This window comes from Palaemon carinicauda, chromosome 6 (assembly GCF_036898095.1).
Source record: "Palaemon carinicauda isolate YSFRI2023 chromosome 6, ASM3689809v2, whole genome shotgun sequence".
Taxonomy (NCBI): domain Eukaryota; kingdom Metazoa; phylum Arthropoda; class Malacostraca; order Decapoda; family Palaemonidae; genus Palaemon; species Palaemon carinicauda.
The window spans coordinates 140,677,918-140,703,246 of NC_090730.1; the positions used below are offsets into that span (position 1 = coordinate 140,677,918).

A 25,329-nucleotide genomic window follows, 5' to 3' on the forward strand; every position below is an offset into this window, starting at 1 on the left:
ACAAATTTCCAATTTTTCAACATCCTATATCTTACGTGGTAAGCTTGGTGTAATATTTCTCAATACAAAAACTTTATAAGATTATAACAGTAATTTTATAATAACCAATTTAATTACCGCTGAGGATATTATTCAATGAAGGTATTATTGATGTATTAAGAGTAACGAAATACCTGGATATACAGTAAGAGTGGGATGGCTGACCCACGCAATTGTTAAGGGGAGCATTTGACAAAAAAGAAAAAAAAAATCCCGATATTTTACAAACGAACTCGTACACCTTTTGTCTATATACTCGGAAGATTTTATTAAAAAAAAATCCCAGTAGTTTTGGAGATATAAGCCAGAATGTAACCCTACTAGCATTTGGAAAATTGCATTATTTGTATAATGTAATGATTCCTTAAGTATATCGGTAGTAATCTCAATAGCGTATAAGTGCGTGAGTAAAGATTTGATATTGGTCTACCGTTGACTTCAATTACAGTATTCAATAACAAGTGATGACCTCGATATTCCCTCATAAGTATACCTATAACTGGGACACTATTACTTGGTTACATTCATTACTAGATTTAGTACTTAGGACTAAAATAATTTGCTAGTTGCTACAGAAGTTCCCATTGTGTTACATATAAGGGATATGACCATTGTTTCTGTACATTGAACATCTTTAAAAATTTACAAAGTTTACTCAGAAAAGGAAACCATAGTCTCAGCATAAGTAAAAGGGAAGCAAAATTAGAATAAATTGTACAAGAAGTTTAGGAAGTATGGAGACAGTAACAGAGCAAGAGACTTGACATTGGTAGTGAGACTAAAGATCTAATATAAAACCCAGAATGTCTGCAAATATCCATACATGGGGTGTAATTAAAGAAAATGAAATGAAAGAACTAGAGAGTATACAGTACACAATTATGAAAGGAATGTTTGGACAAGTTACTTCCACGCCTTATAGCAGAAACAAGAATATGGCCAGTTAAAAATAGAAGAGTATAAAAATGTGATTTTTTTTTTCATAAAAGACCAAATAAGGGAACCAGGTGGGGAATGTTTGGGGAAAAAAAGTATTATAGAAATATGCAATAGATATGATATTAAAATTGAGGAAGTAAGAAAGTACAAAAAGCAAGAACTCAAAAAAGAAAAAAGTAGTGACAAATGAAATTAAAGGAAAAAATAGAAAAAAGAAAGAAAGCAGAGATGACCAATTAAATTGAGGTTTGTGAATAGTAATGACAGAAGAGGGAATATAAGAGAACTTAACACATAGGAAGCAGTAATACTTGTGAAAACAAGGTTCACTATGACATGATTAAAAGAAAAAATATAGAAACAAGAATGATAAGGATATGCTTTGAGTGTTGGGTAGGGAGGCAAAGGATACTATGGAGCATATGTTTTGTTATAAGGAGTGGAAAACATTCAGAAACAATGTCATAGAAGGGAATTTAGAGACACCAACTAAAGAAGTTGCCAGGCATATTAGACAGGCCCTTGAAGTTAGAAGTAAAACTATGTAAGCTGTGCTGTCTGTGTAGAAGGTAACTAATGATAAGGAATTTTCTGTAGATTGCACCGATTTGTACATGCTACACTTCGAGTAGTGTGCCCACAATCACAGTGTTGATTATTTTAGAGCAAGGACTAATACGTTAAAACTAAACCTTGTAAATAGACACAAAGGGGAGAATGTAAACTGTAAAGTTTGTGAAAATGAGGAGGAAGATTTGATACACTTTTTGTTATTTTGCTAGGAATATAGAAAAGAAAGGAATGAAGTAATTGAGCTACAACAACCATACGACGAAGACCCAAAGAAAATAGTAGGATTATTTTTATTTAGTGAAACAAATATAGAAAAGAAAAAAGAAGTATTGAACATAATGTGGAATAAAAGACAAAACAGTACAAGAAGATAAGCGTTAGAGGCGCCGTTGTAAAGGCTATGCCTCACCCCAGAACCTGAACCTGAACCTGAACTGTTGCAGTTTCATAATGATTATACTTGGGTAACACTAAGGGACTTTAACGTTTTCATTATTACGGAGGAAGTATACCGTGTGTCTTAACTTTCTGTTTCTTGTATTATCTTCCAGCGTGTCTACCGTTGGTGTCAATAGTAGGTGACGAACTCTGTATTCCATAATTGGGACATTACTTGTTTACATTCATTACTATATTAAGTACTTAAGACTAAAAGAATTTGCTAAATGTTACAGAAGTTCCCATTGTGTGTTACATGTAAGGGATATGACCATAGTTTCTGTATGTCGAACATCTTATGCAATTTATAAAGTTAGCGACGTTTAGCAAGTCAACCAGCATTTGTTTGTAAAGGTACAAGGGTCTAAAATCGGTATGAAACAAAAGGGATAATTTAAAATAAAACCGATATTTTATGTTAGGTTACGTTTAAATGCCAGACAAACAATGCTAGACAGACTTGCTTATAAAAGCTTATGACCGATCTAGGGGGTGTATGTATGATAGCGGCCATCTGTATGTATTATTATGTCTAACTTACTATACCTCAGTGTAAGGGGGTTAGCCCCCCCTCGTTAGGTAAGTAGTTAAGGACACTGTTTGTAGGTTAGGTTAAGGGGAAAGTTTAGGCTAGTTGATGTCCATTTTTTAATCAACGTGTGAGGAGCTGGTATTATCGTACTGTATGATAGCGGCCATCTGTGTATATTATTATGTCTAACTTAGGATACTTCAGTGTAAGGGGGATCGCGGGGGGGGGGGGGGGGGCGTTAGCCCTTCCCCGGTTAGGTAAGTTGGTAAGGACACGGTTTTTAGGTTAAGGGGGAAAGATTAGGTTAGTTGATGTCCATTTATAATCAATGTGTGAGGAACTGGCCGCTGATGTACAAAGGCTCCTATACTGTACCCTATTTTCAATCAATGTGTGAGGAACTGGCTGCTGATATACAAAGGCTCCCAATTAGTCATATTTCTGAAATTGAAACACCGGCTTCATATTGTCATATTTCAGACCAAGATGCACAAAGATTTCACCATCAATCAAATAATTTGAAAAGTAATAAAGTTTACACTTATTCCAACGAACTACATTCACCTCAGGTAGCCTTTGTATATCAGCGGCCAGTTCCTCACACGTTGATTGAAAATAGTTTATACCTCCCTTACACTGCCGTATTCTAAGACATAATAATACATACAGGTGGCCACTATCATCCATACACCCCACTGATTGTAACCTTGCTAGGAGTGCAGCCGATTGGGAAGCAAACACATGGTTGAGACTTAGTCTTAGGGTAAGCTAAGGATATTGCAGTCTAAGGGGAGTTGCACCCAGCCTGGTAGGTAAGTAGTTAAGGATATGACTCCTAGGTTAGGTTAGGGGTTTTATTTTACATTTTCACAAAATTTTTTCCAAAGTTTTTTTACCAGCATATCTTGATAAATAATTGGTGCCGGTTTAGTATGTGGCTTACCTTTTTATTCTGGGTTAGTATGTGGCCTACCTGGCTTGTTAGGTTAGGTTAGGCCACATACTAAAACACATGGAATTTTGTAGGCCATATTTGAAAGGTAGGCCACATATCAAACCGGCACCAAATCATTACATGTACATTCGTTTATCTCACAATCATCAATCCCTGGGAAATAACTGAGGTAATAAAATCTAAGTTTGTATGGTTGAGGTAGATATATGATACTTTAATTACTAACGAAACTGGAAGTCGCTGTAAGAAATGGACGAGTGCTGGCTAGTTTGGTATTTTTCTCCATGTTTAATAGGGGTTGGGGCATAATAACTTACGTTTCAGTCTATTAAAATCTGAATCATGTTTTCCACTCTATAGGTCCATTATTTACTTTTGAGAGACTGAAGGGGACTTATTGCACATGCTTGGTTCTGATCGGTTTGAGGAGCTTTTTCTGCATTTATAATGACGGATCTGTATGGCGTTTTTTTTTTAAACCAATTAACAGCTTACAGGTACTAATTAAGTTCTCGAATGTTGTTCTGCAACAGCCATTTTTTTTCGTCCACCTTCCCCTTCAGTTTCAACTTCACCACCATTTCATAAAGACGTCTCCAAGAAGGAACTTAAGGGAAGTACTGTATATCAATCTATATAAAATTTAGTGTAATTTCATTTGTGTTAGCAATTGATTATGATGGAAATGCTCTCCGTTCAGTGTATAGGTATCGTTACTCGTGTGAAATTAAAAAATAAGCATGAAATAATGATGCACATTTTTTTAAAAGCTCATTGTGTTATACCTCAAAGGTCCGATTCTGACTTAATTTTCAGGGAGGATGAGCACAATTTTTATTGTAAAGCTTCTGTAATGATCGTCAAGACAAGAAAAAAAAATACGTAGGTGTCAATCATAGGGTAAGGAATTATTTTGTGATTTACTTTATCATAATGTAAGGATTTATTTGTGATTTACTTTTAGTTTGTGACCTGGGAAAGGGGGTCCTGGTGGTTTGCCCCCCAGCTGGGAGTTGTGACCTGGGAACTACTAGGTTAGGTTAGGTGGGTTTGTTAGGTTTTGTACCCTTTTACAAATCTCAAAAGCGTTAAATAATCATTTGTTCCGTAACTGGAATACAAACCACGCTATTTAATAGGGGTACAGTATTGCTTTCGGCAAAGCTGTAATGACGAGCCATTAATTTTTAACGAGGGTTTACTACTCACACCGCTAGTTAGCGGGGGTAGGGGAGGGTAGCTTGCTACCCCCTCCCCCCCCCCCTCACACCTGTGCTTGAGCTCACTTTGCTCTCGGCTTGGATGGTGGTCGGATGTGTCCGCTCTCATCCTTGCCGTCATATTGGCAGCCATTTAATTGCTTTTGTTTCTTCTTTTTCTAGTTTCTGTATATGTGAAGGTGGCCTCTGCGATCATGCGCACCTGCCCTGGTTTTCCCGACCGCCCCTGTCGAAGGTTTATGTCGGCGGTTGAGACTGATCCTCACACCCTTTGTCCTTCTTGTAGGGGCCAACGGTGTGATAGTACCAGCAAGTGTAGTGAGTGTAGAGAGTGGTCTGTCCCCCTGTGGGAGAGGGTTTTACGACGACGGAAGAAGAACTCCAAACGGGATGTTTCTCCTTCGAAGGTTGCTTCGAAGGGAGAAAAACCTAAGGCCTCTTCTTCCGTTGCCCAAACCTCCTCCGAAGCTCCCACTCGGTCGGTCTCTTTCGAGAGACTGTTAAGTGGTAGCGTAGACAGATTTATTGTTAACCAACCTTGGGTCTCGAGAGATGACATTTCTTCCCCTAGCGAAGCAGCTCCACCTCTCCCCCCGGGGGAGGACATGTTACTAACCTCCTTGTTTCAGCTTTGGTCCTCCTTGGGGCTTACGGGTTCGCCCTCCAAGGAGGTTTTGCTTAACTACATCCGATTGGGTGCTGGTGTCAAGGAATTGTCGTCACCGTCAGAGGTTGATCCTCTGTCTCTTGTCGACGTTGTGGTGTCAGAAGTATCCAATGCGGTTTCACCCATCTCCTCTTCCACTCCAAACTCTACGGTAGCTGACGGCTTAGTTTCTTCCGTTCCTGATCAACCTACGAGTCTCTCTTGCTAGTGTTTCTCTCACTCGGGGGAGTTCACTTACAGAGGCTCCTCTTCGGAGGACTGCAGAAGGTCAGCTTGCTGATCCAACGGCCCCCAGAGGGCGCATCCGCAAAGTCAAAAGCCAGTACTGGCTGGGACTTTCCACCCCTCCTAATGGGTGAGTCACCCCTATTAAATAGCATAGTTTGTATGTCAGTTATGGAACAAATGACAAATTCGTAGATGATTTGTATTTTTCTTAACTATACAAACCTTAGCTATTTAATCAAACTTGCCCGCCAGCCCTATCCCCCTTGAAGTCCTACCTCTAAACAAAGTGAGCTCAAGCACAGGTGTGTGTGATGGTGGGGTGGGGGTAGCAAGCTACCCTCCCTACTGCTAACTAGCGGTAAGGTAGTAAACCCTCGCTAAAATTCTAATGGCTCGTCATATCAGCTACGCCGAAAGTAATAACCCCTATTAAATAGCTAAGGTTTGTATAGTTAGGAAAAATACAAATTATCTACGAATTTGTCATATTTTGTACTGAATTTTTATTATTGATCAGTGTTTTCTACTCAATCTCTAATAAATTATTTTAATTAAATCTATCATTGATATGTTAAAACCTCTTATAAATTTATAACTATTATAAAAAAAGTCTCTTTTGCTGAAAAAAATAATTATAATGGCTAACAGCAAAGTGTATTTCATTCTACTAACTAACCCAGTACTCACTTTAACCACACTTCATGTTTTTTGAAATTAGCTGTATTGGCTAACTGCTGTTTTAATACTAGCTACAATGTACTACTAGCTATTTTGTCACGCTAATGTACTACTAGCTATTTTGTCACGCAAGCAATTTCGGTACTAGCTTTTATGAAACTAGTTATTTTGTTGCACTAGCTCAACTGTACTAGCTCTTTTGGAACAAGCTATTTAGGATCATACCCATTTTAAGTAAAGAAAAAATTATATATAAATGTCAAACTAATACATTTCATCATTATATCGTGTGCCTATTGACGCTAAGGGCCTCGGTTAGATTTCCCCTAATATATTTAGGGTGGAGTAATTCCCGGTATTGCTGTACACTACTGAGCTATGTGTAATGATTATCATCACTGTAATATAAACTGTAAACACTGTTCTTCAGCATCATCATCTTAATAAGTGGACAGTATCAAAATCTATGTTTTAAAAGCTTGAATTATGATAAACATTAATGGAAATGATAGCATACTGTACTGCTTTAGTTTGAGTCATACCTTGATTTTAGAATATAATCAATAAAATTTCTTTTATGTTTTAGGATGAAAGGTTAGGAGTGGGTACGAGGATCATATTCTCAAAAAGATATACTGCATTGATAACAGCAATATATTTGAATACTACATTGATAAAAGCAATATTATCGGAGGAAACTGTCTGGTGGTAACTGCTGGAATTTGAAACCAAAGGATTGTCAAGCTATGGAAGAAGTAAAAAGTTCAGTAAGTGCTATAAGAGTTTGGGAAATATTTGACCCATTGTTACAGTATTCAGCACTGTACTTTATCATGTTTTAGTTGTTCCTATGCATATATAAAACTTTCATTCTTTAGCTAGGGAGATTTTTTCAGAGCAAACTGGAACGGCTGTTGAATTTGTTAATGAGGTAGTTAATGACATGGTGAGTGTTGTCCAAAGCCCTGTTCCACCTGTCAGAAGATCTTCCCTTTGTTTGTTCCTATGTGACATACAAACCCTCATCCTTTACTTAGGGAGATTGATTCAGCGCTAGCTGGAGGAGGTCATTAAAAACTTGCATAATGAGCAGTTACCCAGCTGGTGAAGGGTGCAGATGAGGAGCCCCACCCCCTTTCCCAGCTGGAGAGTTTCACTTTTGATTTGAATGCTGTCAAGTACGTATGTACAGTGTAGTGGTTTGTGGACTGTGGCCAGATGTAGCACGCAAACTACCTAATATCTGAATGCCGACCACAGCAATGTTCACTCCACAAAAATGTAAAGTGGTGGAATACCCAAAAATCTTGGTAACAGGTCAAGAAAACTGGCCACAGGGCACCACCCCTTGGTTTTTATACTGGGCAAGGGGACCCAGCTATAACTGTAGTTGCATAATATTAATCAAAGGCAAGCCGATTCCAGGTTATGTATGTACTAAACATTAGTAGAGGGAACAAAAAAAGGGGAAAAAGCAATGATACTAAAGAAAAAACTATATTAGTGGCTGAGAAGCGGGCACTATGGTGTAGTAAATAAAACAGTTTACATACAAAAATATAAAGAATATTTATTTTGAGAGAAAGAAAATAGTGAGGAGAAAGTACAGGTCTCCAAATACCAGAAGCAGCAACCTACATATATCTAAACAGAGCCTCTAAGGATTCAATCTAGAAAATACGCAGTAAATATTCAAGTATAAGTAGTATACATATCTTGGCTAAATTCATATGTAATTTGAATGATTTCTTGCATCAAGATCAAAGGGAATATAAAACTAAGGTTATACATAGGACCTGACTCGACATTCTCACCTCTACATCAAAAAGACAAAAAAAAAAAAAAAAAAAAAAGCTTACAGTCCTCGGTGATACACAGTATGTCAGAGTTATTCCACATCCATGAAAATGGATAAGAGTTGAGATCACTTATAATAATTTTTTGAGGCCCCTCCTCTTGATTGCAAAGTCGCACACAAAAAATAAGATATAATATATAAAAGCCTTTTTTCAGGATAGTGCCCTATCTAGTTTGTGATGCAAATTTTCTAATTGTTAACATCAAGACAGAGCCTTTCCCTTTAATGTAGATATTATCCAGAGAAAGTTCCAGGCTTATGACAAAAAAACTTCAAGCTTAAAGGAGAACCCCGCAACACTGTAGTTCATTATCTTTATGAACAGTCAACCGGGTTTGGACATTGACAACAATTACAGTTTGGCTGCCGCTGAAAACTTTTCTGTGCCACTTTATGTTCACTTGTTTCTGGGGACAATTATGTGAAACAGTATCTATGGAAACTGTTGTTATATTAGCAGTATACGCGTAATTATGTTTTTTGTTCTCAAGTTCAATTACATCACAATATAGTAGGGCGTGCTTGAATCACTCATCAGTGTACAGGAAGAAGTTATAACAACGAAAGAGGCTTTGAGTAACTTTTCTTTTGACGACAACTCCATCTAGCCTATAATCCCTGCTGGGTGCAGGGCACCGTCACTCTGTAATAAAAAGAATTTTTTTTACGAGATGGACTGGAGATAAAATAAACAATACACAAATTTTATGAAATTGAATAATGCATTATACAAATACATTTCAACCTAACTAATGATAATAAATATTAAATCTAGAAATTGTATTTTTCCTAACTATATCTCCACAACAGTACTGTCAGTACCTTACTAAACTTTATAGTTTTCTTTTTCAATTGCTGGAAGTGAATGTGGTTGTGGACTAGTAGTTATGGAAGTGAAACAGGATAGTTATTTTTGTGGGGAGGGAAGGGTGGAACTGGTTTATGAGTGAACCAACTGTAGATCTCACTCTCCCTCTGTGCATATTGTAATGGGCATGATTGTTTGCAATCATCCTCATGTGCTGAATGTAGGTTGCGGACTCCTATGCAGTGGCAGGCGTATGATCTGAAGGGGAAAAAGAGAGCTAAGCTTTCACCAGGAAAGTCTTGGGCTTCTTTATGTCTTTCAGGTAGGCCCTTCATGACTTTGTTGAGTGTTGAAGGAGCTTGTAACTAAGACTACTTCCCTCTGGCGTCAGTGTCCCAAGTGATTCCAGTGATGAAAGTCATGGTGGTGCCCACAATGTCAGAGACTTTGGTGGTTCTCCCCTAAGCCTAAACCAACTGTGAAGACCCATAAAGTGGCCCCCGTACCGACAGAAATGGTGCCGACAGAGATGTTTTGGTCTCAATATATGCTGTAAGATGGCCTCCAAGGCCAAAGTGTAATTGTTCCTACACACATAAACCCTTTGCTCTTTACTACACAGATATTGTTCCTGGGCAGCTGAAATCTAACCATAAACTTTAACGCGAGGTGTTAACGACCCTCCGCGAGTTAGCGTGGTGTAAACCGGCCACTCGACTTACACACTAACCCAGGGAGTTATGCTGCTAATGTTTTTGACATGTAGAGTGAAGATGTGCCAGCAAGTCATGCTTTCCCATAAACCACATTTATTTATGTGGCTGTAAACCTACTTTGTTTTCTTTCTCTTTGCAGGTGTTAGGAATAATTATAACCTCTGGTGACGTCGGAGAGGTTAGGTTAGGTTTTTGCCCCTGTTCATCTGTTTGTGTGTAAACAACTTCCTGGCCACAATTTTACTCATAGAGTTAAATTTTACTCATGGTTTCAAGCGAAACAATCCCAATTAATTCGGTAGATCTTGGATTTTCCAGATCTCCGATTTGTCAGCTACAAATCGCTGTTTTTCAACGGCTAGATGATCTTCAGTTGCTTATCTATAATACCCTTTGCTGTTTTTATGTTCAACAGCTAGTCATTCGTTGTCCTACACAATGGTAGCTCGTCGTTTTCTCTTGTTGGCCATTTTGCTACCTGACGTTTACTAGTCGGAGACTAGTGATTACTATAAGCCTGCTCCATTCTTGGCCTCTAGTTCGACAGCCACTTCCTAAGAGGGAGCTGATTACGAAAGCACTCTCTCCTAGACGGCATAGATTGTCTCTCCTCACTCTTGAGCTTACTCTACTTTGTTAGACCCTGCAGAGTTGATGGAATTACGGTTTTTTCTTTCTGGGAACCTAAGAATACACCTTTCTTCTGCGACGGGGATAATACGCTAGTGCAAGGCTCAGTGGCCCTTGCTCTTTGGGTTCTTGTTTGTGTATCACAAACAGGGCTGCTTGGGTTCACAAATGTTTTCTTGCCGTCGGCGGAATCAGAGGGATCTGCTTCAGAGTGGCCAGGTTTATGCATTGAATCCGACACACTCACAGGAATTCATCTCCCTTGAATGTACGTGTTTTCTTGTACACTTCGTTCATACTACAGGAAGGCTTGTGAACAAATTGCCTCAGGAACCAGGTTGCTGCTTCGGTTGCTACCTTCTCCCCTGTTGTTCTGTTTATTACTGGGCTGCTCACGAGCCGAGTTTGCTTGAATAGGAACTACGCTAGTTACAGTCTCTCGAAGCAAATCAGATCTCGGATGTGATAAGGGAGGCAGATTCTTTGAATCTCTTTTTCTCCCCCCTCTAGCGGGAGACACAACCTTTTGAGGTTACCGCCATTCTCTCCCTCTTTGAGAACGAAATTCAGTGGTGTCATATCGACAGCCATAGCAAATTACTTGCTATGATTTTGGTCAGCCCTAGACGGGTGACATCACAGGAATAACAGAGGATATTGAAAATCTGTGTTCTCCTAATCTCCGTTGGCCCTTATGCCCTTGGACCTTTGGAAACACATTCGACCTTCATCTGCTTCCTTTTTGGGGAAATATCTTTTATCTACTCTTCATGAAACTCAGGCTTGTTCATAAAGTCAGACGAGGAATTTCCCGTTACCAGAGCTCCTCCTTAGGCCGGAGTGGTTGGGAATAAATATATTCCTTTCTCATAAGAGAATCCCTCCCACGAGCTTTAAATAATCCTCTCATGTCTTTTCGCCAAGGAAAGAGTGTCCAGACGTGGCTACAAGGATACTATCTTGTATCTTCCATCTTCCTCTAGGAAATTGTAAGCAGCCTTTATCTTCTTCCTCATGATTGGAACATCCGATCTCATAGGAAGACGGGGAACACCGGAATATAGCCATGTTTCTTCAGTTAGAAGTCTCTTATTTTAGTCTCTCCTCGTGAGACAAGCTGAACCTTCAAACCTTGTCTTGCGAGATAAGGTTTTACCATCAACCAGTTAGCCTCCTATATAGGATTGGCCCTCGTCTGTAAGACCTTGGCCTACCGACCTAGAGCCCATGATGTCAGGTGAATTAGTACATCCTTGGAATTCAAATGCAACGTCTCTGTGTTGCAAGTACCACAAGCGGGCGTGTGGAAGAGGCAAACCACTTTCACAACCCATGCATACCTAAAAGACGTGACCCACATGAGACTCGATATGCTCACTATCGGTCTTGTGGTGGCTGCTCAACAAGTGGTTTTAAGAATACCTCAGGCTCCTTGATGGACAAGTAGTAGTTAATTTTGGTTACCCGGGTTAAAACTGGGATGAATGAGAGTAAGTCTGGCTTTTCCTTTCTTTATATTCCCCTCCCCTGGGGTACAGCACCATGGGTCCCTCTGCAAGCTGGCTTCAACTTCTGCAGGTAATTATCACTTCCCTTGTGTAGCCTAGTATATACTGTCCACGTCCTCATTGCTTCCTGCGAGGTAAGCAATGGGAAATGTCTTGTTTTTTCCTATATATAAACTCCGAATGTATTTATACAAGACAACAAACTCTCATTACACTTAATTGGATAGGCCGCTATTATACTCACTGTATATTTTAGCGAGGTGTTAAAAGTTTTCCCTAGACCACAGTCATATACTGTACTAGGTAAAACAGGGTCAATGTCCATGCCAGACTTAGGACTTCCACCCACCTAAGAGTGAGTCATCCACATAAATAATGGAAGGTTTGTTAGTATGGGAACAAATGACAAATTTGGAGATTATTTGTATTTTTCCCAAACTAATACAAACCAGTAGTTATATGTACAAATTGGCCTGCCATCACCTGTCCCCCAGAAGTCCTGCCTGCAATCAAAAGTGACATACCTCACAACTGTGAGAGTATATATAGAGGGGGCTCAAGTGGTTTGGCAGGGTTGCCACCTCGCACTGCAAGTCTATTGGCTATCTTCCAGCTTTGCCAAAAGATAATCCAAATAAATAACTCTAGGTTTGTATTAGTTAGGGAAAAATACAAATTATCTCCAAATTTGTAATTTTTTCAAACTATTGGTTTGACCTTATGAACAAACCTTTCAGCTACCACTCCATTGGTTCCGTATGCATCTTAGTCCTCAAGCTTTCTCCTAGGTCCTTCTGGCATGTGGATTTGTAAATCTTGGCCTATTACTTGAATAGAAATTCAGTCATTTTTGGTGGGGTTTGAATGAAAAAGGTTTTTTTCAATATTTAACTTAGCCGGTGATTATATAAGCTGCAACTCTGTTGCTCGACAGAAAACTCTACGTTAAAAATCCGCCAGCGATCGCTATGCAGGTAGGGGGTGTACTTCAACAGCGCCATCTGTCGTGCAGGTACTCAGTACTCAATGTAAACAAAGAACTCAATTTTCTCTCTGTCGGGCTACCGGCAAGACCTACTAATTCGCTGTTGCTAACTGGATTTGTTTTCACAACAATTGGTGAAGTACACTATTCTAGTTTTGAGCTTTCGTTATGCAGGTGTTTTATCTTCATCTCAAAACTTGAACTCGTTTTGGATAGATTTAATTATGGTGACAAAGAGAGTATGGACTTTCTTTCACTTTTAAATGGCCGACCCTTCCCTTAGACGGAAGTGTGTTTAGGCTTTTAGTAATTATATTATCACGTTATAGATTTTCCTCTATATATTTTATAACTCTCCGCCTTTATTAGGCCTCTTCGATTGACTTTCCATTTTTTATAAACATATAAAATAAATTTTAATGCTTTGTTTATATAGACCTTTCCTGAGAGTAGGAAACCGAAGTTAATCAACATTGAGCCCTTTATATCGTCTTTAGCTTTTAAAGGATTTAAAACTTTTTAAATGTAATATTTTATGAAAGAATTTCTTTGATAGTCTTCGTACTGTTTTCAAAGATGAACTAACGTTTAGTTTTTTATGCTACGCAGTTGTTGACGTTCAGGACGTTCAACATGCGCTCTATCGTTACGATAGAGAGAGAGTGTATCACGGTTACACTTTGCAGTAAGAGTAAATCGATTCTGACGTTTTGTTCATTCTTTCTTAGCTTTAATGTTTTAAATTCTAATTTAAAGGAACTTTTTATTTGAAAAACCTTTCAGTTTTTTCCTTTAGTCAAATAACATGTTTTTTTGACGATATATAATTGGGCTCTTCTCTTAGGTGCGAAATCAAGAGAGAAAGAGAGAGAGAGATAGAGACGGAGGGAGAGAGAGGAGAGAAAACGTTCCGTTCAAGCGGGTAACGTTGTTCTCGTGTTACTCTCGTCCCTAGTCTCTGTACGGGGAGGAAGGATAAAACGTTTTTAGGTTTTTATTCTCGTCCCCAGGCTATGTGCGGTGAGAGATTGAAAACGTAGTTATATGAACTAGTGTTTAGTCTCTTTCCCAGCCACTGATTTTTCTTTTTATCTTAAAATATGTTTTCTGTTTTTTGCTGGTATTATGAGCTTGCATTATACGACTAATTTCGCAATTACTACCTTTTAATGAAGGGTAGAATTGCGTGTTTCAGGTAGAAATAAGTGCAAAACAGAAAATCGAAGTGATAAAGTGATATACGCAAAGTGTTACAGTGTTGCGTCCGAGGCGCAAAGTGTTACAGTGTTGCGTCCGAGGGTTCGTCTGTTCGTGCCTGTCGTTCACCTAGTCCGGGACCTCTTGCAAGCTCCCAAGCCCAGGGGAGAAGTAATGTCAAAAGACTTATGGGTTCGAGAGGCCTTGACCAACGAACAGACGTTTTCCCTCTATGGTATCGGGTGTTTCTTACCAAGATCTCCCCTACCATAAGACGAGAGAGACGTTGTTTCTCCTCGCCATCCGTAGGCTTTTCGCATAAGAAACCTGTCACAAGGTTTTGAAGCCCTTAAGCGAAAGTCAGTCCTTTCAGGACAGGTCCAGCGTCCTGGTTACAGCCATTAGGACAGCTCTGACCCTATGCAGTCATCGGATAACTGCTCGCCGCCTAACAAAAGCGTAACACAGACTCCGAAAGTCTTTTTTTGTAGGCAAAGTGTTGCGGTCACAGACGTTACCCTCGTCTATTACCACAACCATTTCCGTTGATCCTTAAGGGGTTGTATGGCAAAACATGCAGTATATGCTTGCCTCCCTTATGGAAGACTATTCTGCCGATTAGTCCGTTGAGTCTAGCCGTTTATCTCATCGATATCCTGGCTTTCAGCCAACCTAACGTTCCTTTGTGCTTACTGTTGACGTTGGCGTAGCTTAGTCACGTCAGTCAGGTTGTTTAGAACCACACTCGATGCGGTCTCGTGTGGTTTTTCAGCCGCATTTGGACGTTAGGCCACTGGCTGATGCTCCTGTTGACGTTCTAGACGTTCACTAACAATCGGAGTTGACTTGTTTTGACGCTGTGCGTCAACCTCCGCATTCTAGAGTTGTTTTGACTGCTCAGTCTAGGCAGTCAAAGCAGTCTCGAGTGGACGCTGTACGTCCTCACGCACCTGTGGTGGTTGACAGTTCAGTTGTTGACAGTTCACAGACTGTCAAGCAGTTACATGACGTTGCGTTCTGGTCCGCTACTAATGCACCAGTGAGAGACTCAGCTTTTATCGGACAAGGTTCCTGTAGATGAGGAAGTTGCTGTTCTCCCTCCTACTGATATTCCCTTGAGGACTCTGTCAGATGGAGAGGAGCCTTAAGCTGCTTAGCCTCCTATGGACTTTAATTAAATCATGATGATTTTTTTAAGGATCTTCGTCCGGATCTTGTAACTGCTGCTCCTCGTTCGCCTAAACGTCAGAGCTTACACTAGGCCTAGCTACTTCGAAGCCGTTGTTTTTAAGCTAGTGCTCTCTCGCTCTCCTAGAGAGTGTTACGTTGGCTAGGCGACTGGTTTTTCACCAGGAGGAGTTTGGGGGATACAGCCTTTGCTTTCCCTTCTTTTAAACTGGTTTATAGAGCGAGAGTCTGATATGACACGAGAGAAGTTCTCGGCTTGGGAGTTCATGCCTCTGCCCAGATAGACTTCTCAATTCTGGTAGACTCTCCCTGGCGCCTAGCCAGGAGACGCTCCAAGTTGTTTACAGGTCAACTTCTCAGCTGTTGTCGAGCCTTTGAAGTTTTGCTGTACTATTATGTCACGCATAACAAGGCTTTCAGGGATGGTAAACGGTTCCGCCTCAGTCGCTAACCCCGTCTGTTGCCACACCTGCTCCCGTAGACCCTAAATGGGCTTTGCTGCAAGACATGCAGTCCAAGCTTGCGTCCTTGATAGAGGACTTAAATGCGGAGAAGAACCTTCTGGCCAACAACCTTCCAACCGGTCGGTTGTGCGCCCTGTTGACGCTGAGGTAACCTACTCGCGTCTGCCAGTTGAGGTGGTTCATCCACCGATGCGACCCAGTGTGGGTTGCCAGCCGCACGTTGACGTTAAGCGACGCTCGGAGGTGGTTGTTGACGTTCAGGACGTTCAACAACCAGCAGAGGTGACTTGTTGTGACGCAGTGCGTCAACCTCAGCAACCCGGTAGGGTGTTGACTGCACAACCCAGACGGTCTAGACAGTTTCGGGTTGACGCTGTGCTTCCTCGCGCACCCATGGTTGTTGACAGTTCACAGACTGTGCAGCAGTTCCATGATATTGCGTCCGGCTCCGTCACGCATCCACCAGTGCGACCGGATTCAGCGAGTCAGACGTTGCCCACTCCGTTGCCGTTTCCTCATCAGTTTCGGATGAGGAACCCTCTGATGAGGACTTTGCTGAACAAGACGATCAGCCCCCAGCCCTGCTATCCATCCAGAAGATGCTGAAGAAGGAACGCTGCTCAGTCAGGCTGTGGATGAGTCTGGTAGGGACGCTGTCATCCGTGGATCAATTTGTGTCACTAGGAAGACTACACCTCCGTCCTCTTCTATACCATCTAGCTTTTCACTGAAAAAAGGACAAGACGCTAGAAGCGGTCTCGATCCCGGTTTCCGAAAAGATAAAGTCTTGTCTGACTTGGTGAAAGGACTATATCAACCTAAGAGAGGGTCTTCCCCTGACTGTTAAGACTCCCAACCACGTTCTCTTCTCGGACGCATCGGACGTAGGCTGGGGTGCGACATTAGACGGTCGGGAATGCTCGGGAATATGGAACTCGAGTCAAAGGACAATGCATTTCAACTGCAAGGAGCTACTGGCAGTACGTCTGGCCTGGAAAAGCTTCAGGTCTCTCCTTCAAGGCAAAGTGGTGGAGGTGAACTCGGACAACACCACGGCTTTGGCGTACATCTCCAAGCAAGGAGGGACCTACTCTCTGACGTTGTACGAGATCGCAAGGGACCTCCTCACCTGGTCAAAAGGTCTAGACATATCACTAGTAACGAGGTTCATCCAAGGCAACTTGAATGTCATGGCAGATTGTCTCAGTCGGAAGGGACAAATAATTCCAACAGAATGGACCCTCCACAAGGATGTATGCAAGAGACTTTGGGCCACCTGGGGCCAGCCAACCATAGATCTCTTCGCAACCTCGATGACCAAGAGGCTCCCAATATTTTGCTCACCAATCCCGGACCCAGCAGCAGTTCATATAGATGCCTTTCTCCTAGATTGGTCACATCTAGATCTATATACATTCCTTCCGTTCAAGATTGTCAACAAGGTACTGCAGAAGTTCGCCTCTCACGAAGGGACAAGGTTGACGCTAGTTGCTTCCCTCTGGCCCGCGAGAGAATGGTTCACCGAGGTACTTCGATGGCTAGTAGACGTTCCCAGAACACTTCCCCTAAGGGTGGACCTTCTACGTCAGCCACACGTAAAGAAGGTACACCAAGGCCTCCACGCTCTTCGTCTGACTGCCTTCAGACTATCGAAAGACTCTCGAGAGCTAGAGGCTTTTCGAAGGAGGCAGCCAGAGCGATTGCTAGAGCAAGGAGAACATCCACCCTTAGAGTCTACCAATCGAAGTGGGAAATCTTCCGAAACTGGTGCAAGTCAGTATCCGTATCCTCGACCAGTACCTCTGTAACTCAAATAGCTGACTTCCTCTTATATCTGAGGAAAGAACGATCTCTTTCAGCTCCCACTATCAAGGGTTACAGAAGCATGTTGGCATCAGTCTTCCGTCACAGAGGCTTAGATCTTTCCAACAATAAAGATCTACAGGACCTCCTTAAGTCTTTTGAGACCACGAAGGAGCGTCGTTTGGTTACACCTGGTTGGAATTTAGATGTGGTACTAAGATTCCTTATGTCAGACAGGTTCGAACCGCCACAATCAGCTTCCCTGAAAGATTTCACCTTAAAGACTCTTCTCCTGGTATGCTTAGCCACAGCTAAAAGAGTCAGTGAGATTCATGCCTTCAGCAAGAACATCGGATTCTCATCCGAAACGGCTACATGTTCTACAACTTGGTTTTCTAGCCAAAAACGAGCTGCCTTCTCGGCCTTGGCCAATATCGTTCGATATTCCAAACTTATCGTATGGTTGGAAATGAACTAGAAAGAGTCTTATGCCCTGTAAGAGCTCTTAAGTTCTATTTAAAACGAACTAAACCTTTACGAGGCCCGTCTGAAGCTTTATGGTGTTCAGTTAAGAAACCATCTTTGCCTATGTCAAAGAATGCTTTATCCTATTTTATCAGACTGTTAATACGAGAAGCTCATTCCCATCTGAATGAGGAAGACCAAGCTTTGCTGAAGGTAAGGACACACGAAGTTAGAGCTGTCGCAACTTCCGTGGCCTTTAAACAAAATAGATCTCTGCAAAGTATAATCGACGCAACCTATTGGAAAAGCAAGTCAGTGTTCGCGTCTTTTTATCTTAAGAATGTCCAGTCTCTTTACGAGAACTGCTACACTCTGGGACCATTCGTAGCAACGAGTGCAGTAGTGGGTGAGGGCTCAACCACGACAATTCCCTAATTCCATAACCTTTTTAATCTTTCTCTTGAAATGTTTTATTATTGTTTTTGGGTTGTCCGGAAGGCTAAGAAGCCTTTCGCATCCTACTTGATTTGGCGGGTGGTCAAAGTCATTTCTTGAGAAGCGCCTAGATTAGAGGTTTTGATGAGGTCCTGTTGTATGGGTTGCAACCCTTGATACTTCAGCTCCTAGGGGTCGCTCAGCATCCTAAGAGGATCGCGAGGCTCCGTAAGGAAGACGTACTTAAAAAGGCAGAGTAATTGTTCAAGTCGACTTCCTTACGAGGTACTTATTTATTTTAAGTTTGTTATTTTGATAACTGCTAAAATGAAATAAAAAATCCTTAGCTCATAATAATGTAAACATTTATTGCTGGTCTCTACCCACCCCCCTGGGTGTGAATCAGCTTATATAATCACCGGCTAAGTTAAATATTGAAAAATGTTATTTTTATAATAAAATAAATTTTTGAATATACTTACCCGGTGATTATATATTAAAGGACCCTCCCTTCCTCCCCAATAGAGACGCAGTGGACCGAGGAGAAAATTGAGTTCTTTGTTTACATTGAGTACTGAGTACCTGCACGACAGATGGCGCTGTTGAAGTACACCCCCTACCTGCATAGCGATCGCTGGCGGATTTTTAACGTAGAGTTTTCTGTCGAGCAACAGAGTTGCAGCTTATATAATCACCGGGTAAGTATATTCAAAAATTTATTTTATTATAAAAATAACATTTTTAATGCATCAATCATATAGTGAGTATCTTCTTAGTCACACAAACCCAGTTTCCTTATCTAAAATATAAACAAGTATTGAGGTAAGTGGTTAATTAATGTCATTTGAACTCTGGTGACTCTATGTCAGTCCCATGCAGTTGACCCATCTGTTAAGTAGTTGAGGTTACCCCTTGCCTTCTGACTTGTAGTTTAAGTACCATGTTTAATCTTTAATCTTGCATTGATAATTGTGTAGGGCGAGTACATAGATCCCCATCCTTATCAACTTCTTATCTACTTAAATACTTTAAATGTTGTCGTCCTTTCTGATGGACTGCTGTTAGTTATTATATAGTTAGAAGGTCTAAGTAGCATATATATTATGAGAATATTGTATGCCACTTTGTTTACTAGACAGTAGACTGCAAAACCTTTGGATGATAGGGTATATAAATGTATGGAATGTTCAGTCATGGATCTTTATTATTATTATTATTATTACTAGCTAAGCTACAACCCTAGTTGGAAAAGCAAGATGCCATAAGCCCAAGGGCTGCAACAGTGAAAAATAGCCTAGTTAGGAAAGGAAATAAGAAAATAAATAAACGATATAAATAATGAAAATTAAAATAAAATATTTTAAAAACATTAACAACATTAAAACAGATATTTGATATATAAACTATAAAAGGACTCATGTGAGCCTGTTCAACATGAAAATATTTGCTGCGAGTTTGAACTTTTGAAGTTCTACTGATTCAGCTACCCGATTAGGAAGATCATTCCACAACTTGGTCACAGTGGGAATAAAATTCTAGAGTACTGTGTAGTATTGAGCCTCATCATGGATATACGTCCCCTAATATTATGCGATATCCTTAAAGGAAAATTTAAGGATATTCGCGCCAGGAGTTAAAATTCTGGAGACCTTAAGGTAAATTCTCTGGGAATATCATTGTAGTCAAATATACCCTCGGAAGCTACTTAAAGGAACCTTACATCAGGATGACATGGCCTGAACCCAAAAAAATGATTCAGCAACCCCAGATCTACATTCAGGAGATGGAATTGATGCAAAGAGGGCAGCATCATCTTCATATGCGACAAGCTTGTTTTCTAAACCAAACCACATGTCATGTGTATATAGTATGAAAAGTAATGGCCCAAGAACACCAGATTTTATATTCCTATACTCGTTATGGTGTCCATCAACAACAACTCTTTGCAATCTATTACTTGAAAATGTAACATTATCAAGGGTTGCAAAATAATGACATGTGATTTAGTGAATAAGAATATTCCTAGTACAGCACAGTAAATGATTGATGGCAATAAACAACCCAGCTTTCAGCTGAATAAGTTAGTATTTATGAAATGTTAAAATTACTGTTACGCAATAAAGTAATGAAATTGATATTTGTTGAGTAGTAATTTTATTTAATTTGAGATTTTTGTAGATATTTTTCAAGTATTAAATAATGACCGATGCAATAATACTTAATTTTTAAATGTATATATTTTATTATAGTTCTTTTTTCTCCAGAATTTCCTTGGACGAGACTTGTCCAAAATACCATGCTTCAGAAAAACTTTCTTATATAGCATTTCATCTGGGATTGGGACAGGCATTGCTTACTTCATGCTTACATCCAAACCAAAAAAAGCCTCACATGTTGGCATGGGGGTGTATTTTGCAGTTACCCTAGGATATTGGTAAGTGGATAAAAAAATTATGTTTTATTTGTTTATATAATTATATGCTTATCAATTAAAACAGGTGTGGGAGAATGGTTTTGAGGTTCTTTATTTTTCACAGATCATGCTGTGTGAGGTAATTTTTTGTAGTATTGTTGGGAAACTTATTCCATGTCTGATCCTTCCATAATATAGCAAAATGCCTAGAACCAAATGATAGAGTCATGTACTGTACAGTCAAACCTCTCGGCACGAAAGAATCTGCTTACGAAATTTTCACTCTGCGAAACGAGATGCGAAGAATTTTATGACTCGCATCACGAAAAATGTTTCAGACAACAAAAGGAGGCACGGTGCGAAAGCCCGACCGTGTCCGAGACTGATTTTAAAATTCGCGCGCCGCCAGCCCGTAAACTTCCTACCATCCTCCCGTGCTTCCATTGGTTATCTCCATACTTAAATGATAGTTACCACCATAAGATCCTGCTCTCCTATTAGTCAGCATCTACTGTACTGTATCCCATCATTCATCTACGCATTGGCGTTCCTGTCTTGTTTCGGCAGCGGTATTGTACGCATTGACTTAGCGTTTGTGATTTCGCTTTTGTAACAATTGTATTGTATGGTGTGTTATATTACGTTACGTTATTAGCCATTGATCTCAAAAAAGTTAATGGTGTCCAGGTAAAGAAGAGGATGATGCTTTCCATGGAAATGAAGATAGAAATACGCAAGAGATAGGAGGCTGGCATGCGGTTAAGTGTGATCGCGAAGGAATATGGGCGAAATCCATATACAATAGGAATGATCCTGAAGCAGAAGGAAGCTATCAAAGCAGCAACACCTTCTAAGGGCGTGACTTTTCTCCAGTAAGAGGAGCTAGGTCCAGGATGAGATGGAGAGACTACTGCATGTTTGGATAAAGGACAAAGATATGGCTGAAGACACAATCACCGAAGTGATAATCTGCCAGAAAGCTAGCGCCATTTTCGGTGATCACATATATGCCTAGGCCGAAGCCGACGCAGGAGAAGGATCATTGAAGCAGGCACTCCCAGAGTTCAAGGCTTTTCGTGGGTTTTTTGAAATATTTAAGAGTGCTCAGGCATTCATTTGGTGATGCATCATGGGGAGGTTGCAAGCTCGGACACGAAACCGGCCGAAGCCTTTGTTAAGACTTTTAACGAGTTGACTGTCCAAGTCTTCAATTGCAACGAGACTGGGTTTTTTTTCAGAAAAAATGCCTCGTCGAACATACATCATGGCAGAAGAAAAGAGGCTACCCGGGCATAAGCCTATGAAGGACAGGCTAATCTTTGCACCCTGTGCAAATGTTAGTGGGGATTGCAAGGTGAAACCTCCGATACTCCGATACTCCTTGAGCCTTCAAGACCCACAAAGTCATTAAGGAAAATCTTCACGTATTGTGGAGGGCTAATGGAAAAGCCTGGGTAACAAGACAATTGTTCACCGAGTGGGCAAGTGTTTGTTTTGGCCCGATTGTGAAAAAGTATTTGAAAGAGAAGCGTCTCCCTATAAAATGCCTGCTGGTGCTGGACAATGCCCCTGCCCTTGAGGAAGATATCTTATTACAGTATTCCTTCATCAAGGTTCTCTTTCTTCCATCGAACACCACCCCTCTTCTCCAGCCCATGGACCAGCAAGTGATTTCAAATTTTATGAAACTTGACATGAAAGATCTCTTCGAGAGATTTTTCGAAATCATTGAGAGCACAAACCTCACCCTTCGTCAATTTTGGAAGGAGCATTTTGATATTGTCATATGCCTCAAAATCATCGATCAAGCTTGGCAGCAGGTTTTGAGGAGGATTAAGGAGGATTTAGATGGGTACTTTAAAATGGTGGCTCTCGTAGAAAAGAGACACCCAGAAAATATTCTCACAGGTAGTGCGCTTGAGTACTGTAATGACGTTTGCCTGAGCCATTTCAGGAAAATTTTAAGAATCAGGCAGAAACTAGCTTCTTTGGACGATTATTTTAAAAAGGGGCTTTCGGTATAAGCAGACCAAGCGTCAGATAAAAAACGAAAGAAAAGTGGCATTGATGAAGTCAATACGTTGTGTAATTAAATTTAGAAAGTCTAAAACATAAAGTAAAAAAAGAAAAATTATAAAAAGGCAAAAAAAAAAAAAAAGAAATTTTATTTCAAATTAATTGTAAAGTTGAGTGTTAATATTTCCTGTAATTTGTAAATGTGTTTCTTAAAATTAAATGTTAAGATTTTCTGTCATTTATAAGTCTGTTTTGTAAAGTTAAGTTTTTAAATATGTAACTCCCCTGGTAGTTACATATATATAGACTAAATCTCACGTTTCGACGCGGCACGACAGAAAATTCAAATTCGTGGCGATCGCCGCCATGACAGTAGGTGGTCATACATGAGCGCCATCACTCGTAGGTTATCAGAACCATTCCCAACATTCTTCAGAAATTCTCTGTCGTTGATCGAGTCAATACCTCGGGAATTCGTTTCGTGGATATATTATTTATTCTACAATTTGGTGAAGTACCTTTTGTCTGATTATTGTTAATAGCTTTCGCTGCCTTTCAACTATCGAAGATATTGTATAGGATAGTTTTTTGCTTGTCCAACTTAGACAGTTTAATTGAACTTGATTTTCAAGCAAATATATCCAGACCCAGTAATGGCTCTTCTGTTGTTTAACTTTGGGTGTTGGTGTAGACCAGTTTTCGAGCTGCTCTTACTTCCCGCACTGTAATTAGCAGGGAGCATGTATGTATTTGTTTTCGTTCCATGTTCGTACATTGAGGGATCAAAGATTTTTTCCCCCTACTTTATTAACGAACAACTCTTAGAGTTATAATGGAAGGAAGACATTTTCTTCAATAAACATTGTGATGTCACTATTTTGTGACGTAACTCTTAGCAGAGCGGAATGTGATTACCTCGAAGGAATTCAGTCTGCCATTGTGATGACGTCACAATCCTGTGACGTAATCTGTTTAGTATGACTTGCATTATGTGAATTATTTTCTTGCAAAAATTTTTTTAAAATATTAGTTTACTAAGCATAAGTATGTTTATAATGTAGGGAAATATATTATTTTCAAGTATATATTTGTCGTATTAGTATTTTTCCCTTAGTCAATTTTCTCGAGCGTACAGTCATTTTACGCTTGTAGTATATTAAACTTTGCTTTTGAGAATACTAATATTATTCATATATCCTATTGTATTTTCATTCTGGCCCTTGGCTAAAGAGGATAATCTCTCGCAACGGGCAGGTCTATTGTGATCTAATGTGAAATAGATTAAAGTGCTAGTGTTCAATGGCACATATAATGACTCATTGCAGTCAATCTACGATACGTAATACTCTTCACAATTGTTTTTTGTTCTCTCAATTACTTGTATCGTTATTTTATATTTCGATTTTGAGAATACTAATATTAATCATATATTCTATTGTATTTTCTTTCTAGCCCTTGACGAAAGAGTATAATCTCTTGCAAAGGAAAGGTCTATTAAAATCTAATGTGAAATAATTAAAAGTGCTAGTGTTCAATGTCAATGCAGTGGAGGGTGCGTCCATTCCTGTCCATCATAATCCCAGCCCGGGACCTCTTCCATGCTCCCCAACCCTTGGGAGAAGGAATGTCAAAAGGCCAAAGGATATGTCAGACCTTGATTAGCCAACGGACGTCCCCTCGAGCGATCATGTTGACGATCCCCAGATCTCTCCCCCTCGCCACAGGAAAGGCAAGGTTAATAGGATGCGTCCGTTCATGTCCATCATAATCCCAGCCCTGGACCTCTTCCATGCTCCCCAACCCCTGGGAGAAGGAATGTCAAAAGGCCAAATGATATGTCAGACCTTGATCTGGTTGGGGCCAACCACTCAAGAGACGTATGTCTCCTAGTAAACCCTCCTACAGTGACTGGTGTTCGCCGGAGGTGTTCCTTTCGGACGAAGACGATGTGTCAGCACCAAAACAATTATGTAAGACACATAGTCCGTCGGATGAAGAAGGTGCTCAGTTTACGTCAATACATGCTCCTTCCCTTCCCCCAGATTGGGAAATGTCAAGGGTCTTTCCCCTGGTAACCACCTGGACGCAGACGCTAATACTGTTGACAATCTCTCACAACGATCGATACACGATTCAGATCGCGCACAAGGCGCACTAGAAGTATCGACAGTTGACGATACCTCTCAGCGATCAGTACATAGTTCAGTTAGCGCACACGGCGCTCATCATGTATCTGATTTGGCTTAATTAAAGAGGTCTATTTCGTCTCTGTTTGACACTTACGATTCTCGGGCAGAAAAATTACACCTAAAAGAATCTAAAGACAGCAATAGACCAAGAAAACGGTCTTCCGATAGTATCGGGCAGAGTAGTTCTCCGATACTCAGCAACGCTCCCTCGCAGCGATCAGCTCGCGTTGCGGCAAGCGTTAGGGCGGACGCATGCGTCAGTCTGGTCTCTACCTCACGGCATTCTGGACGCAGACGCCAGTCTGGTTGTATGCTGGATGCTGATAGTCAAAATTTGTCCATTCAACAAGATAGTCAAGCAGTTGTCTCACCATCGCGTTCTACG

General features: G+C 40.4%; 1 protein-coding gene across 2 annotated transcripts in view; it reads left to right on the forward strand.

The window, feature by feature from the left end:
- Window positions 1-1,987: 1,987 nt before the first annotated feature.
- Window positions 1,988-25,329, forward strand: part of l(3)87Df (lethal (3) 87Df) — a 101,336-nt gene continuing 77,994 nt past the window's right edge. For both annotated transcript variants that reach the window (XM_068375460.1, XM_068375459.1), the window contains exons 1-3: window positions 1,988-2,125; window positions 6,856-7,036; window positions 20,591-20,760. In XM_068375460.1, coding sequence (XP_068231561.1) covers window positions 7,016-7,036; window positions 20,591-20,760 — 191 coding nt within the window. In that variant the 5' untranslated portion in view covers window positions 1,988-2,125; window positions 6,856-7,015. The remainder of the gene's footprint in view (window positions 2,126-6,855; window positions 7,037-20,590; window positions 20,761-25,329) is intronic.